At 45.2% G+C, this 18,126-nt stretch overlaps 1 protein-coding gene across 1 annotated transcript in view; it reads left to right on the forward strand.

The window, feature by feature from the left end:
- Positions 1-17,841, forward strand: part of LOC144803959 (uncharacterized) — a 200,784-nt gene extending 182,943 nt beyond the window's left edge. The window contains exons 10-12 of the mRNA XM_078671887.1: positions 2,218-2,321; positions 12,108-12,209; positions 13,476-17,841. Coding sequence (XP_078528013.1) covers positions 2,218-2,321; positions 12,108-12,176 — 173 coding nt within the window. The 3' untranslated portion in view covers positions 12,177-12,209; positions 13,476-17,841. The remainder of the gene's footprint in view (positions 1-2,217; positions 2,322-12,107; positions 12,210-13,475) is intronic.
- The last annotated feature ends 285 nt before the right edge of the window (positions 17,842-18,126 follow it).

An 18,126-nucleotide genomic window follows, 5' to 3' on the forward strand; every position in this document is an offset into this window, starting at 1 on the left:
GACCTCGATAGTTTTGTCAATAACTTGGATCCAAATATCGAGGAATTCAATCCTCTCTTTGCTCATTTTGGACTGAACCACAAATGGGGATCACACAAGTTAATCTATAAAATGAAGTCAGTGAGTTGTTCTTCTGGACCGCTGCATATGAAAAAATGTCATTAATAAATTGATTGCCAATGTTGGATTTTTAAAAAAATGGTGCAATCTCATTAAAAATGAATGGCTCTTTAAATGCACCCATAAAAATATTGGCTACATTTGGGGAGCAAGCCGTGCCCATACTCACGCCCTGAATTTATTTGTAAATCGATTTGTTGAATGCGAAATAATTCTCCTGGAGTACTATGGCCAGACACTCTAGGATGAACAAATGGTCATCTTGGCTGTCACTTTTCTCAAGGGGGCTTTTTACTGCTTCTAGTGCCCCTCTTTGGGGGTTATTTGTATATAGCGCCTCAATGTCCATAGAGACAAAAACATCAGTATGGGAATTGAAGGCTATATCGTCTATCTTCCCAACCAGGTTGCCAGTGTCTCTAACATAGGCAGGAAGATCAGATACCAGGGGCTGTAAAAACACATCAAAGTTTTTGGATAGTGGTTCAGTTATAGACCCAATAGTAGATATAATTGGTCTAAACAGCGGTTTAGTAGTATTTTTATGGGTTATGGGTACTCTACATAGAACCGGAATGTTATTAAATGGCCTATTGAGGTACTCAAACTCCTGCGTGCAAATCAAGCCTTTCTCCAGGGCTCTCTGAGTGATGTTATGAATTTTTGTTTTAATTCTCTGTTCTGGATATGTGTTAGTTCTTGAATAATGTTCAGGTACTTCCAACATTGCCTGAATTTTTTCTTTGTAATCCATAATGTCTAAAACCACAATACCACCACCCTTGTCACTGGGTTTGATGGTAACTTCATTGTTAGAAGATACATTTTTGAGGACATGGTATCCGAAAATCCTACGCAAAGTTGTTTTGGATTTTCACATTAATCAGTCCATTATTTTGCCTGCTATCTTTCAGCACCCTTCCACTCCCACAGAACGATCTCTCTACACTTTAGATGGTAGACTGATCTTAACATTTTATTTAGACAAAACAAAAGACATACACAAATCTAATCAAGTATTTGTAAAGTATGGCCCTGTACGTACAGGTTTCGCCATGTATGAACAATCAATATCTAGGTGGATAGTTTCTTGCATCCTGTCCTGCTATGCTACCAAAAAGTGAATAAAGTTCTGTCTGGTAGACCAAAACTCCTTCCACTAGAGAGAAAGTAGCTACAGCTGCTTTGATAAGAAAAAATAATATTGCTGTAATACACAAAGCAGCTATGTGGAAATCGGTTTACACTTTTACCACACTCTATTGTTGGGACATATGCTCAAATAGGACAGGCTTCCCTGAGGAATCTCTTTGCTTAGTGTTCTCTATGTAATGTCTTTTTCTTCTTCTACCACAGTTTGTAGGAATGGGCTTGCAACTCTGTTCAGTGCTCATTATTATCAATGGAGATCCCATGAGAAAGAACAATGGTTTTTTACTTTGTAATCCTGGTTCTGTCTCAGGGGAATCTCCATTGAGATCATAAGCAACCCACCCTCCTACCAGGTGGAAGGGACAGAGATGATTAATAGGTAGTCTATTTCCTTAAGTCGTAGTACTGTTTGCTAGGTAAAAAAGAGCTGAGGTAATTGCCACCTACTCAGCATGATGGGATACTGGTGGGCTGTGATTCCTTATGGCACACAATCACTTTTCATAGATGCAGAACTAAAACCTATAGGCTTACATTGTCCTCTTCCTTCTTCTCCATCTTCCTTTAAAAAAAAGTTTGTGAATGAGATTTATAGGGGCATATTACACAGCTCCTGCTCATATTCCTGTTTTTGTAAATTGTATATTACTTACTCCCTTTTAAAATGCAAATTAAAGTAATTGGCCGACATAGCCTCATTTATAAGCTGCAAACCATTTTAATAAATAAAATGCTTATCTTGGCCTTGGTGAAGAAAGGGCGAACATCTACACTGAAGAATATATATTGTAAAGAGGTGCTCTGGGATCCCCGCACGTGGGCTAGACTATTCTGTGCTTATGATTTTAATGGAGATTCCCCTGAGAGCAAACCAGGATTATAGGTAACAAGTCCTTTTATCTAATGCATCATATTTCACCATTTCTGTTATTGTAAAAATTACAGTTGCTGCTGGTGTTTCATCAGAAGAGAAGCCTCCTTGGTGGGCCATTTTACTCATCGTCCTGTTCGGCCTGGTGATCATTGTTGTGCCCTTCATTGTGTGGATGGTAAGTAGCCTGGTCAGGCCTCCTGCAGTCACAGAAAATGTCTGGTGACAGATATTATGTTGATTCAGTACCAGCTCACTAACTCAAAATGCAAGTATGGACAGTGCAATCACTCTTGTGTTTTGTGTCTGACACATCCCTGACTGTGCCCTAAGTCTCACGCTGTCTTATGGTGATTGTTTATGGGGGAAATCACACTTGTATGCCCATTACTCAAATAACCAGAAAATAAATACTCCATCACCCAGGTATTTTCTTTCATTATATCCTGAACAGCACTGTTGTGACACCCCCATAGGCCAAATGAGAAGCTGCAAGTATCCCAGGGTTCTTGCAATCATAGCCTGGGGTGTGCTTGTTGATGCATAGTCAGGAAGTAATTACTTTTCTGGTGCTTAAATTAGCGCTTACCTGCCACAAAATGTGGACTCTGAGGCATGAAGTCTCTAAGGCCCAAAGAAAGAGGAGGAGTTCTACCCTAGTGGAGAAGGCCTTTATGAGACAGTCTATCAAGAATGCTTCCTCCGATAGAAGTGAAGCGTGTCGTGTGTTAAATTCCTCCATACAGCTAGGTTTATTCTGGCATACTATTTTACAATATACAATGTTATGCCACAAGCTACAATTTGTCGCAGGAAAGCGTGTTTAAAAGAGGAGGCTTGGGGTACAGTTAAACCACCGTGTTATATATGGGATGTCTTGCTCTTTGTGCTTGAATAAATCCTTCATTAAACTAATCACCTTGTTTCACTAGCAGCAAACATGACATAAACATTCACTTATGAACCACTGCTGATTCACTATGTTCTTGGCCGTGTCCTGATGGAAATATTAATATTGACCGGATAGAGATGAGAGTGGTGTCTTTTCATTCTGCCCTAGCTAGTACTAACCCTAGGCGGAATTCGAGGAGTTGCGCTACACAGAACTCCGCGAAGTGGGAAAAAACTCTGCCACGCTGCGCGGAGCTCCGCAATCCACCGAGTTCCATTGAAAAATGCTGTTTGCGGTGATTGCACAGTGCGGCTGCTAGTCCTCACTGTGCAATCATCACGAACGGCACATTGCACAGTGCAAGCGGTCCCTTCTTTCCCTTTTCTGTCGCTCGAGAAGATTTTTACACGAGCGGCAGCTTTCTCAACGCGACCAAGCAGTTTCTCATCGAGAGCGGTCGCGAGCATACGCGACCACTCACAATAACAAACCTGACCACCCCGCATTGAGAAATATCGCTGGGATGTTTATTTTCCACTTGACTTTGATGATCGCGAGTGAGGAAAAAACTCCAGAGTGCGGGGAAACTCCGCAAACTTCGCAAGCGGAGTGGAGTTCACCTCCCAGGTTTAGTTAGTATCTCCATTAATATCACCTTCGTGGAGCACTGTCAGATCCCGATGGAAATGTGCTGCTTTGCCCTTCACCCCCATAAATACACCAATTGATCTTTTCTTATTAGGAATGCCATAGCATAGTGGTACAAGTGACCACATTGATCCCAAACTTCTGGAAGGGGACTACGTGAAATACTTCCACTTTTGATTTGATCTTAATTTTATAGAGCGCAACATTTATCCAAGGGCATCAAGGTGCCAAAGCTGACCGTCCAGCACTAAATCATGTGTATAAGCCCACGATAAAAGAGAATGCTGCCTATATAGAGATAGGTTTTCATTGCTTTTCTGAAAGGCAACAGCTCTGAAATAGCTGTCACGGTTTGCGGAATAGAGTTGCAGAGTCTACTTGCGTCGAAAAGGCTCTATCTCCCTATATCTTCTTTTGGGTCCTAGGCACAGGTTAGTGTGCCGAGCAATGGTTTCTACTTGGAATATACCAGTGAAACATATCTTTAATCCCCACTGGGCTAGAGAGAAAAGGGCCTGCGCACCATACTGACGATATTAAACATAATGCGCTTTCTGATGGGAAGCCAGTGTAAGGCGCCCAGCCGCACAGTGGCTGATTGGCACCGGGGAATATCAAGAATCATTCTTGCAATCACATTCTATACTTCTTGCAGTTTGTGTTTTGTGCTGATATTGGAGTCAGGATAGAATGAGTTACAATAGTTCAGTCTGCACTTGACCAGGGCTAGTGCGACCTACTTTCGTGCTAGCAGGAGAATAAAAAGAAACTTGTTCCTAAGCATCAGGGTCGGATTGGGATCACAATTTGGCCCGGGCACTGACAAAAAAAGTGGCCAACATTCGCGGGCATGCCCTTTCAGGAAACACACAAGGAATGTAAGTGGGAGGATTTTGTTCTTGGGAAGGACACGGGGCCAAGGTGACAATGTCCTACAAGCTGTAGCAAATGAAAAAGAGCGAGGCTCCTTTCTATTACAAAATGATTCCCCAGCCCTCCAGCACAGGAGCACCTGAAAACAGTGTGGCCCCTTTCTCTTAAAAAGTTATTTCCCAGCTCTCCAGCGCAGGAGTCACCTGAAAAACAGTGAGGCCCCTTTCTCTTAAAGAATTATTTCCCAGCCCTCCAGCGCAGGGGCACCTGAAAAACAGAGCCCCCAGCTATTTGTAAATTACTCAGCCCTCCCCAGCCCTTCAGCGCCTCAGGGCAATGGCATGGTAGGAGAGGAGATAAAGCAAAAAACACAGCTGCTGGGCCATCCATGGGAGTGGGGGAAGGCTAAGATAGTGTGAGTTCCCAACATCACCTGGCCCCCACAGCAAGACCCATTCTTCCTCGCCCACTATGCCTTGAAAGAGAAGGGCTGTGGGCAAGGTGTTAATATTAATGTTTCTGGGCTGTGCGGGCCCCAGGGGGTGGAGGTGAAAATGGCTCAAATGGCTCAACACCTGGCCCCCTGGGAGTCAGATTCTGGTACACAATCACCCCTCCCCAGCCCACCATCCGCATGATTGTTTGGCAGAGCAGGGGTTCAAGGAGAGGCCACAGCTGAACATCGCTGAACGGCTGCCCAGCGAAGCTGCTTTCCTCTCCCTGTCAGTGCTCTCTGTGGACTGGGAAAAGGGGGAAAAAACTGGCCGGCAGAGTGCACTGAGACACCGGCCCATGCCCGAGTGCCCGCAGTGCCAATCCGCCCCTGCTAAGCATCCTTATGAACCAGAAGCAGGTTGCCACAGAGCAATTAGCCTGGTCATTGAGTGTAAGTTCAGTATCTAGGATTACCCTGAGATTTCTAGCCTTGTCCACTGGGACATGGCAGGTACCTAAAGTGGCTGGCCTCCAATTGCTATTCAAACTCGAGGAGTGCGGGTTAAAGAGTACCACCTGGGTTTTATCGCCATTTAATTTTTAGAAAGTCCGTCTCATCCAGTCTGCAACTGCTGACATGAATTGAGAAAAAGTATCTGCAGTGGCAGCAGAGTTCTTAGGAACCAACACAATGATCTGTGTGTCATCAGCAAATGATATCACATACATCCCATAGGCCCATATGATGGCTATAAGTGAAAACACATTTCGGTTGAAAAGTGTGGGGCTTAATGATGACCCCTGCAGCACTCCGCACGACAGGGAGAAGGCCTCCAAATAGAGCTGATGTAGCAGCACCCTCTGTGAATGATCCCTAAGGAAGGAGGACAATAGGGCCGGGGCCTGTTGTGCGATACCCATATCTTATCTAGATGGTCATGGTGTCACTGAACCTACTCTAATCGAAAAGCGTTCTGTCCCGCTCTAGCCAAGGGGCTTATGCAGGGAACTGCTTCCATTAATCCAGACATTAGTGAAAACAGCTATTATTCCTGCCTCCATATGAATGGTCTCTGTGGCCCCAGCATAGGTGGGAATGCTGCTTTTACCCTCTTTTTAATTAATCATGTTTCTAACACCTGATTTAGTCCAGGTTCTGAAACCTCCCTGGTCTGGAATTATGAGCAGGTCCAGGTCCTGATAGCTCTGGGGTTGATTTTGGTTCAGGATTCCATAACTCCTGGATTTTGTGTGGTACAGATTATGATACTGGATTCGTTGTGATACAGGTTCTGATATCTCCTGGGCTCAGCAGGGTTCATATTCTGACGCATCCTATATTCTGTATGTCCCAGGTTTCAGTACCATATGCGAAAAAATTCTAGGACGTCTAGGTATATAGGTGTACAGATAAGACAGGCCAGTTATCAAGAAGGAACAGTAGGGGAGGATGAACGAAGTTGTATAAAAAGTATATTTTTATTTTGTATATTTAAAAATCATATTAGAAATGACTGGGGGTCAAACCAATATGATGGGTATTAAAATAGCTTTGTCAAAATTCCATACAATAATCATAACGAGTTAACATAAAATTCATAGTACAAAAAATAGAGAAATATATTAACAAAAGCATACAGATAATCACATCAAAAATAAAACAAGCATAGGAACTCGACGCGCGTTTCGGCAGGGGACCGCCTTCTTCAGGAGACACAATTTTAATTCAAAGGTAGACTTCTATCCGTACAGCAAGAACACCCAAGGGGAGTCTTCATACAAACGTGATGCGTATATGGAATAGGTATTGGTAGAGGGATTCCTTATGATTCCATGAACGATGGATGAAAATTGCTGACGAAGTTATTCATTAAATAAACACTTGATGGCCATATTCGAGGTGTCCTAGAACAATGGGTACCGGAAAAACACTATAGCTAGAGCCTACATTAGATGGTAGACTTGACGCTTGAAACAAGGTCGCTGTTGATGGCACCTTATCTCGTTGTTAATTAAACAGGCTCTTGGTGTATCTTAAAACGAAGTAGTGCCTGTGTTCGACGCAATTCTGAGTGGTGGCTTTAAAATCGCGCCTTGTAATGTGGAAAAATAAGACACTCGTAATGTGGCTCGATACTGGCGGACAGCAAGCAATGTCATTGTATCGCTAGGGAGGACGAACCCCCACACGCCGGAAGACGAAGCAGCTACATCTTGCTGTCCGCCAGTATCGAGCCACATTACGAGTGTCTTATTTTTCCACATTACAAGGCGCGTTTTAAGATACACCAAGAGCCTGTTTAATTAACAACGAGATAAGGTGCCATCAACAGCGACCTTGTTTCAAGCGTCAAGTCTACCATCTAATGTAGGCTCTAGCTATAGTGTTTTTCCGGTACCCATTGTTCTAGGACACCTCGAATATGGCCATCAAGTGTTTATTTAATGAATAACTTCGTCAGCAATTTTCATCCATCGTTCATGGAATCATAAGGAATCCCTCTACCAATACCTATTCCATATACGCATCACGTTTGTATGAAGACTCCCCTTGGGTGTTCTTGCTGTACGGATAGAAGTCTACCTTTGAATTAAAATTGTGTCTCCTGAAGAAGGCGGTCCCCTGCCGAAACGCGCGTCGAGTTCCTATGCTTGTTTTATTATTGATGTGATTATCTGTATGCTTTTGTTAATATATTTCTCTATTTTTTGTACTATGAATTTTATGTTAACTCGTTATGATTATTGTATGGAATTTTGACAAAGCTATTTTAATACCCGTCATATTGGTTTGACCCCCAGTCATTTCTAATATGATTTTTAAATATACAAAATAAAAATATACTTTTTATACAACTTCGTTCATCCTCCCCTACTGTTCCTTCTTGATAACTGGCCTGTCTTATCTGTACACCTATATACCTAGACGTCCTAGAATTTTTTCGCATATGTTGTTACCCTGCCCTAGGAGTCTATAGATTGTTACTACCCAGGGGGTCCTTGCTATTTACACCAGGTTTCAGTACCTCCTGGGTAGGGTGTGGTCCAAGTTTTGCCTTTTCTGTTTGATTTGGTCCAAGTTCTGCTCCTGGTTTGTTTATGGTCCAGCCTGAGTTAGGTATAGTCCACGTTATGTTTTTTCATTGGCTGGGTATTTTCCAAGTTTGGATAACTCCAAAGTTAGGTACTTTCCAAGTTCTAATTCCTCGTGGGTTAGGTTTTATACATGTTCTGTTACCTTGTGGGTTCCATATGATCCAGATTCTTGTACCTCTTGGGTTAACATTTGGGGTCAGTCCTTTCTTTGGTCATGAGGATTTGTCTTGTGCTCTAAAAGAAACCTTTCCATGAAGTTACTCCAGTTTTTCTAGCACTTTAAAGACTTAACGGTGATCATCAATCTATCAATCAATCATAACACTTGTATAGCGCACTACTCACCCGGAAGGGTCCCATGAGAGGGGGTTGTCTGAGAAGCTTGTTTTTGATGAAATTAACAGATATTGCCAAGTTGCAGGGATATGATTTCAAAGAAAGGGAGATTAAGACAGACATGAATTTAGAGAAGTCTATTTACACAAGAGGCAAACAGAAGGAAGAAGTAAGGGACAGGGGCATTTAAGATAAATAAGAGAGGGAGAAGTTGAACGCGTAAATCAAGGTCAATTTTCCATGCAGGGTTTTAGGAATATAGCAGGCATAGGTTTATGTGATTGCATGCAATCTGAATGTATTCTAAAGGAATGTGGTTTTTAACAATCTTTCTGTAAAAGCTTTAACTCTCAAACGAGGGTTGAGATGCCTTTACGAGTGACCCTTAAGCAGTGCGACATTACAGCACATCCCAGTCCCCATAATTATCATTTGATAACAACATTGCAAAGCTCCTGTGCACAACGCCCCAATATAGGTGTGACATAAACACTGGCACACTCAGAAAAGAACATGTGTGTATCTACTACAGCAGTCCAGTCAATTCTTTAAAGTATTACCGTTTATGCATGCAAATCCCTTTACACCAGACATAAACTACACATATAGATGTATATCTTATATAAACACCTGACAACTTAATATTTAACAAGGTAATTGATATCAAAAGACCCTCCAGAATCTGCCTTTCGGTTTAGTAGAGCACATCGGGTCCTGGTCCTGGGCTGGGTGTGGTTCAGTTCTTTTGTCTCCTGGGTTCTGTATGGTCTGGGTTGGATGTTTCAGGGTTGGAAATGGCCTGGATTCCGATACCCCATGGGGTGGATGTGGTCCAGGTTCTTTCCTAATACTTCCTGGGTTGAGTTTGGTCTGGGATTGTTACTCCAGTATTGAATCTTTCATGGATTCACATGCTGGAATCATTCCCCGGCGCACTGTACCTTATAAAAGCAATGCAATGATAGGTGTAGGCTAGGAAGGCATAGGCCCTTCAGTTTACTATCATAGTCATTTTGTCAAAAAAGAGATCAAACTTAAGATTCAATCAATCAGGTTACCGCCCTCTGGAATACTCCTGAGAGAAGCCCCAGTCGCTCAGATTTTCTACTGCACATCGTGTGAGGGAGTCTCTACTGAGCTCTGCTCAGTTCTACCTGTTCAAGACTTGTTCTACAATACATTTTAAGGCTATATCTCTTCAAATATATTCATAACCCTGTATATCTGTGTTTTTGTTTGCTCAAAATCTGACTTCAACATGTCAGAAAAAGCTTCGAAGAGCATATTCTGGGCCTGTGCTACCTGTGGTAAAAAGAACCTTTATTCCGATGACCCATATCAAGACTGAATCTACTGCCTGTATCCATCTCCTAAGGCAGGGGAATGTAAAGTATGTCGTACCTTCTCTACTAAAATATTGAAGGAACGTGGAAGGGGATTGTTGTCATGGCTCTAAAAACATAAGAACAGAAAGAAGCCTGTGTCAGACAGTGACAAAAACAATAGTTTCGACTAATTCTCATTCCTCTACGGAGCCAACCTACAAAATCCTCTAAAAAGACCACTCTTGGGTCTCACATGGAATGCAATACAGTTATAGGTGAGTAACCTATTTTCTTCTGGGACAGGGATGGTCATGGTTCTGATGCCTCATGCATTGGGTGTGGGCCAGTTTGATGCCTGCTAAGAGGGATGCGGTCCAGGTTCTGATGCCTCCTGAGTTCTATATGGTGTGGGTTCTGATTCCTACTGGGATGGGTGTCATCCAGGGTTAGGTGCTTCAGGGTTGGGTATGGTCTGGATTCTGATACCTCCTGTGTAGGTGTGATCCAGGCTTGGGTACAGCCCTGGTTCTGATACCACCTGGGTTGGGTGTGGTCAGGGTTTCGGGGGGTTCAGTGTTGGGTATTGTTCTGATTCTGATACCTCATGGGTTGGGTGTGGTCCAGGTTCTAATGCCTCCTGGGTTGGAATGGTCATGGTTCTGATACCAGCTGGGTTGGGTGTGGTCAGGAGTCGGGTCATTCTGTATTGGGTATGGTCCTGATTCTGATGCCTCAAGGGTTGGAGTGTGGTGTAGTTTCTGTTCTGATACATCATGGATTGAGTGTGGTCCAGTTTCTGATGCCTCCTGGGTTGGATATGGTCAAGGTTCTGATACCTCCTTAGTTGGGTGTGGTCCAAGGCTGGTTATGGTGCTGGTTCTGATACATCATGGGTTGAGTGTGGTCCATGTTCTAATGCTTCCTACATTAAGTTTGGCATGTCTTCTGATACCTAAGATGTTGGGTATGGTCCAGGGTTGGGTGTTTCAGGGTTGGGCATGGTCTGGATTCCAATACCTCCTGTGTTGGTGTGATCCTGGCTTGGGGACAGCCTTGATTCTGATACCACCTGGGTTGGGTGAAGTAAGGGTTTTGGGTGGTTCAGTTTTGGGTAGGTCCTGATTCTGATACCTCATGGGTTGGGTGTGGTCCAGGTTCTAATGCCTCCTTGGTTGGGATGGTCATGGTTCTGATACCACCTGGGTTGGGATAGTCATGGTTCTGATACCACCTGCGTTGGGTGTGGCATAGGATCTGATTCTGATACCACCTGCGTTGGGTGTGGCATAGGATCTGATTCTGATACCTCAAGGGTTGGGTGTGGTATAGGTTCTGATACATCCAGGGTTGGGATGATCATTGTTCTGATACGTCCTGGGTTGGGTGTGGTCCAGGGTTGGGTTTGGTGCTGGCTCTAATACCTCGTGCATGGCTGAGTGTGGTCCAGTTTCTGAGGCCTCCTACATTGAGAATGGTATGTCTTCTGATACATACTGGGTTGGGTATTGTCCAGGGTTGGGTATTTCAGAGTTGAGTGTTGTCAGGAGTCGGGTTGTTCAGGGTTGGGTATGGTGCTGGTTCTGATACCTCAAGGGTTGGGTGTGGTCTAGGTTCTGTTCTGATACATCATGGATTGGGTGTGGTCCAGGTTATGATGCCTCCTGGGTTGGATATGGTATAGGTTCTGATAGGCCTGGGTTGGGTGTGGTCCAGGGTTGGGTATGGTGCTGGTTCTGATAATTCATGGGTTGAGCATGGTCCAGATTCGGATGCCTCCAACATTGAGAATTGTATGTCTTCTGATACCTTCTGGGTTAGGTATGGTCTAGGGTTGGGTGTTTCAGGGTTGGGTGTGGTTCTGGTTCTGATCCCTCATGGGTTAGGTGTAGTCCAGGTTCTGATGCTTTATATAGCGCAAAATAGTACCGAAGGTATCAGAGCGCTTTACATGAGAACCACTTGCGTTACAGACGGACACATTCATTTTGTGAGGCACAGGAAAATTAAGTGATTTGCCCAGAATCACAAGATGTTGACCATCCCTGCCGAGACTTGAACCTGGTTCCCCAGCCGCAAGGTCCACCGCTCTGGCCATCAGGCCACATCCTCTCTCCTAATGGTTGGGTGTGGTCTGGTTTCTGATAACTTCTAGGTTGTGTGTGGTTCAGTGTTAGGTGCTTGAAGTTTGAGTATGATGGTCTCTGTTCTGCTACCTCATTAGTTGGGTGAGGACTAGGTTCTGATGACTCCTAGGTTATAGCTAGTCTAGGATCATGGCTGGGACTCTTGAGACTGATGTAACCTGGTGATGGGGATTAGCAAATGATAAAAACCTGTGCTTCTCTCTCTACCCAACCAGCTCTGCAGAAGAACGCTCTTTTTGCGTAGATTTATTGAGTCCTTGAGACCATCCACAGTTGCTTCCTGATCTGGATACTGTGCCCCGAACACTGGCTGGATGGTAAGTCTGTTCAAGCAACTAATAATGTGTAAAAATAAGAAGAAAGATGAACTTTTATAAATTGCCATTTTTATACACAACATATCTTTTCCAAGTAAATGGATAAAAAAGTGAGAAGGGTTTGTAAATACTGAAGTCAATAGTAGGGCGAGTGAGGTATTAGAGCATTTTGCCACTCTTTTAGTGGCTATTTTACCCAGAGGGAAGTAGTCAAGCTGTTCCAAGGAGGTTCATAGACCTTAGAATAATGGTTTGAATTCTCAGCATATAGGGAATAGTGGAGATTTAGTAGCCTTCTGGCTAGTGCATAAAGTCTGGATGATAGTCTGAATCAACAAGTAGCAAGTGTGGCATAATGTCCTGATGAGAAGCTGAGAAGACCAGTAGTCAGCTCAGACATAAAGTCTTCCTGACATTCTGTGTCAAAAGATAGCCAGATGAGAATCAGTGTCCTGGTGAGAGTCAGGCCACTGGTAGCCACATGTGCCATGAAGTTATTATAAGAGGTTGACAAGACCGGTCATGATGCCCCATCCAGCTGAAGGAAGGGTGATGGAAAGTGGGACCCATCATGCTCAATTCCAGCTCATGCCCAGTGCATCATGCTAGCGATAGTGCATGGTGCATGGCAATGCAGATGTCACACACCTTCAGTGATCTGGGGGAGAAGGCTCACATCACTGACCTTTGGATAATGTTTTCGTGACATTGCAGTCACTCACCTGAAGCCCACTTCCACCTCTTAGAAGGAACCATGGTCCACCTAAAGCCTAATGATGGGTACCATAGCTAGTGAATCACACGTGTTGTGCAGCTGCCCAGGGTCAGTGCACTTCTGTGGACAACACATACATGCAACACACACTCTGCCCCTCTACTCCACCCAACCACCATGTGTTCACTCTGCCTAGAGAGTGACTGATGCAGGGTCACTGCTCAGGAAGGGAGTAACTTAAATGTGTGTAGCACCTTCTAGCTGAGGGTCTGAAGGAGCTGACGTATGTGATTGTGTGCGTGCGCATGCACAGAGGGTTTGCAAATATCTTAATACTCACTTAGTGCAGCAGGTGCTTTTTTAGAATATTTGATTAATCAGTGAGTGCAAAGGCTGCTTCCTCACAGTATCCAATTATTCAATAAGTACAGAAGGTGCAGTCTTATGCTATCTGATCACTAAATGAGTGCAGAGTGTGCTTGCCTAGAATGCCTGATAATCTCATGTACACTGATGCCGATTCCTTAACACGGTTCTGTTTTAATTTTCAGTCTGGACCATCTCAATGATCATCAAACTTGAAGAAAAAACAAGGTGGAAGAATGCCCCAACGAGCAGCAAAAAGAAGAACTCTGAAGATGTGCATTGTTTACATTGCCACTATATGAATTCTTTCTACCCTCTGAGGAGGGTGAATGAAGGGACTGTGAGAGAGAGCAAGTGATATCTCTCCCATTGGTTAAGCCCAAGCCTGACCCACTCAGTGACCAATTCCTTGACATGGACTGTGCCCCTCCATTAGGTGCCCTCACCCCAAGCTCAAGACTCCCAGAGCTCTATAGCAGGGGGCAAACCAAAGAGCCATTTCCGGGGATTAGGTGGTAGGTGTTATCTGCTGGGTCCAGAACTAGCAGGCATTCTCACCTCCCTAGACATGCCAGACAAGAGCACATGGCCATTCAGAGATGGAAATGTGTGCAGACAGTCCTTTGAGTGTCAGCAGTCAATCCAAGAAGCGAGGCCATCACTCCTATGAATGTGGCCAGCCAGCCAGGTCCTGAGATTGTGAACAGCCACTCCTCAGAATGTAGGCACCCACTTGTGGCAGTGTGGACTTTCACTCCTGGGAGTATTGGCAGCCACTCCTGGGACTGTAGTCAGACACTCCTGGGATTGTAGTCAGACACACTTGGGAGTGTAGTTAGACACAATTGGGAGTGTAGTCAGACACTTCTGGGAGTGCAGTCAGGCACTCCTGTGGTTGTAGACAGCCAATGCTAAAAATGCAGCCAGCCTGGGATGTCGGCTTCCTGAACTGTGTCCTGCTGTGACCCACTGCCACGGATGGCACGGAGACACAGGATCATCTCTCAAGCTCTACTACAAATGCCAGTGTGACGGCCACATCTTGCCAATTATCCAAACAGCATATATTTATACAGTATTATACTTTGGAAATAATGTTTATTAATGAAACAAAGGCACTCTATTTGTTAATATTATTATTATTATTATTATTATTATTATTATTATTATTTGTTATTGGAACTGCAGATGATTCCTAGCTGAAGGGACAGCATAGAGAGGAATGAAAAGCCACAGTGCACCGTTGGGTGGAGACTGCTTCCCACCTAGACCGCTCTCCGAGATGGAGCCGACGGTGCATGTTTCATGTTATAGAGACCAAGAGCCTTCTTGGACTCCTGTTCAAGCAAGGAAAGGAAGATGAAGACCATGTCCCTCCGAGACTGAGATCCAGGTTGGAAGGGAAGTAACAACGCAATGCATCATTCAGAGAACCGGGCCCGCCCTGGGCTAAGGTTGAGATCTGGAGTGAAACGCTTGTAGAGACCCTCATAGGGTCCCATCCTGAGATGAGGGAGTGAAGCATCCCTTGTGCAGCACTTGTAATACTTGAAGAGACCCTCATAGTGAGCCCACCCCTCCTGGACTGAGGGCCAGACCTAAGGGGAGGAAGCATCCCCAACTCACCCCTTCCTAACGGAAGCCAACGTATGGAGAAGATATGATGGCCACCCTGCCTCGATCCTTCCTAAACTAAAGACTAGGGACCAGATATATGAAGCCCATGTGTCACACAAGGGGACAGAAGGAAACGCAAGGGCTTTAGTCAGATTTACCACGTAACACAAGACCACCTTGCATGGCTCTGCGTGGATTAGTAAATCCAGAGTAATGCATGGTACTGCAAATTGCTGCCTTGCGTTGTTCTGCTTTAGGAAGGCGCTCCATGGGTCAAGCATGGGCGTTCCCATGCATCCATGCATGAATTTTGCTGCATTCCCAGATTTACAAAGACTTGTAAACATGTGAATGCGTCACAGTGGTAGGCCTTCCTTTTTCTACATCTATTGCATTCTGCAGCACACATAAAAAGAGGAAGGTACCTCAAAGGATTGTTTTTGTGCAGAAAGGTATGCCTTCCTGCACAACAACAATCCTATCTGTAATGCAGGCACCATTGCACCATAGCGCAAGGGTGCTTGCGTTGGAGCTAGGCGACCCTTCCTGCACAGAAACAATCCTGCCTGTAATGCAGGCACCCTTGCTTGCATTGGAGCTAGTTGTCCCGTCCTGCACAAAAACAATCCTGCTTGAAATGCGGGCACGCTTGCACCATAGCGCAAGGGTGCTTGCGTTGGAGCTAAGCGTACCTTCCTGCACAGAAACAATCCTGCATGTAATGCAGGCACCCTTTCTTGCGTTGGAGCTAGTTGTCCCGTCCTGCACAAAAACAATCCTGCTTGAAATGCAGGCACCCTTGCACCATAGCGCAAGGGTGCTTGCGTTGGAGCTAGGCGACCCTTCCTGCACAGAAACAATCCTGCCTGTAATGCAGGCACCCTTGCTTGCATTGGAGCTAGTTGTCCCGTCCTGCACAAAAACAATCCTGCTTGAAATGCAGGCACGCTTGCACCATAGCGCAAGGGTGCTTGCGTTGGAGCTAAGCGTACCTTCCTGCACAGAAACAATCCTGCATGTAATGCAGGCACCCTTTCTTGCGTTGGAGCTAGTTGTCCCGTCCTGCACAAAAACAATCCTGCTTGAAATGCAGGCACCCTTGCACCATAGCGCAAGGGTGGTTGCGTTCGAGCTAGTTGTCCCGTCCCGCACAAAAACAATCCTGCTTGAAATGCAGGCACGCTTGCACCATAGCGCAAGGGTGCTTGCGTTGGAGCTAGGCGTCCCTTCCTGCACAGAAACAATCTTGCCTGTAATGCAGGCACCCTTGCTTGCGTTGGAGCTAGTTGTCCCGTCCCGCACAAAAACAATCTTGCTTGAAATGCAGGCACCCTTGCAAGGGTGCTTGCGTTGGAGCTAGGCGCACCTTCCTGCACAGAAACAATCCTGCCTGTAATGCAGGCACCCTTGCTTGCGTTGGAGCTAGTTGTCCCGTCCTGCACAAAAACAATCCTGCTTGAAATGCAGGCATGCTTGCACCATAGCGCAAGGGTGCTTGCGTTGGAGCTAGGCGTCCCTTCCTCCACAGAAACAATCCTGTCTGCAATGCAGGAACCCTTGCTTGAGTTGGAGCTAGTTGTCCCGTCCCGCACAAAAACAATCTTGCTTGAAATGCAGGCACCCTTGCAAGGGTGCTTGCGTTGGAGCTAGGTGCACCTTCCTGCACAGAAACAATCCTGCCTGTAATGCAGGCAACCTTGCTCGCGTTGGAGCTAGTTGTCCCGTCCTGCACAAAAACAATCCTGCTTCAAATGCAGGCACGCTTGCACCATAGCGCAAGGGTGCTTGCGTTGGAGCTAGGCGTCCCTTCCTCCACAGAAACAATCCTGCATGTAATACAGGCACCCTTTCTTGCGTTGGAGTTAGGCGTCCCTTCATCCACAAAAACAATCCTGCCTGTAATGCAGGCACCCTTGCACCATAGCGCAAGGGTGCTTGCTTTGGAGCTAGGTGTCCCTTCCCGCACAAAAACAATCCTGCCTGTAATGCAGGCACCCTTGCGCCATATCTAAAGGGTACCTGCGTTGGATCTAGGTGCCCCTTCCGGCACAAAACCAATCCTGCCTGTAATGCAGGCACCCTTGCACCATATCGCAAGGGTGCTTGCGTGGATCTAGGCGTCCCTTCCTGCACAAAAACAATCCTGCCTGTAATGCAGGCACCCTTGCACCATTGTGCAAGGGTGCTTGCGTTGAAACTAGGCGTCCCTTCCTGTACAAAAGCAATTTGCCTGTAATGCAGGAACCCTTGCCCCATAGCCCAAGGGGGCTTGTGGTGGCACTAGACAGCCTGAAGTGACTCTTTACAGGGAAAGAGCAGGAGTGAGTCATATCTTAGTAGATATGGCACATCCCTGCTCTCTCCCTGTTACGGAGAGCCGCAAGTTGTCTTGCTGTGTTGCGTTGCGTGACTTTGTAATAAATCTGTCCCAAGTATGGAGAAAACATGATGGCCACAGAACCTCAGCTGAAGCCTTGGTGTGGAGAAGACTTGATGTCAGAGTGCCTCCGGCCTTCCTTAGTGACAGACTAGGTGTGTTGAAGACATGATGGGCACAGCGTCTCAATCCTCTTTAAGCTGCAGACTAAGCATTGCATCGGTGGACGGCCGCTGTGCAGCTGCTTTATGAAGCCCAACCTGCCTCAGTGTAGCAATATTAGGCCCCAAGTCCACTCCCAGATCCCAGAATACATGGAAAAGGGAGAATATTTTAGCGAGGCTGTGCAAGATCCCACTCCAAGCTATAACGGAAAAAAAAAGACAAAATGGGCCAAACTACAGCTGATTTTGACAATTCTGTTCTTCCACTCTGCTTGGTTGCAGGAGCTTCAAAATGCATTTGTACATACGAGGGCATGGAGATGGTAATTGTACCGATAAATGGTTTTAAAGGTTTGTACAAACAAATTGATGAATAAAGCACTTAAAACACCACTGTTTTTGTATGAAGATCTCAGAAAGCAGAAACAATGAATGTGTGTTGGGAGTTGAAAACACTGGCAGGAGTCTCAGTGCACATGAGATGCTGAAATCATATGTTCATCTGTACGTGTGAGGAGAAACATAGCAAGTGGTAGTAGCATTCAACCGTGACTAACGGTGGAAGGTGGATGCTGTTACTATATGGTTACACTGAATTATTTATGTGGAAATTTGAAACAAAACTGGCAGCACAAGAAGGAATTCTTAGTAGAACTCAAAGCATATCCGGGCATGGGG

Source organism: Lissotriton helveticus, chromosome 1_2 (assembly GCF_964261635.1).
Source record: "Lissotriton helveticus chromosome 1_2, aLisHel1.1, whole genome shotgun sequence".
Classification (NCBI taxonomy): domain Eukaryota; kingdom Metazoa; phylum Chordata; class Amphibia; order Caudata; family Salamandridae; genus Lissotriton; species Lissotriton helveticus.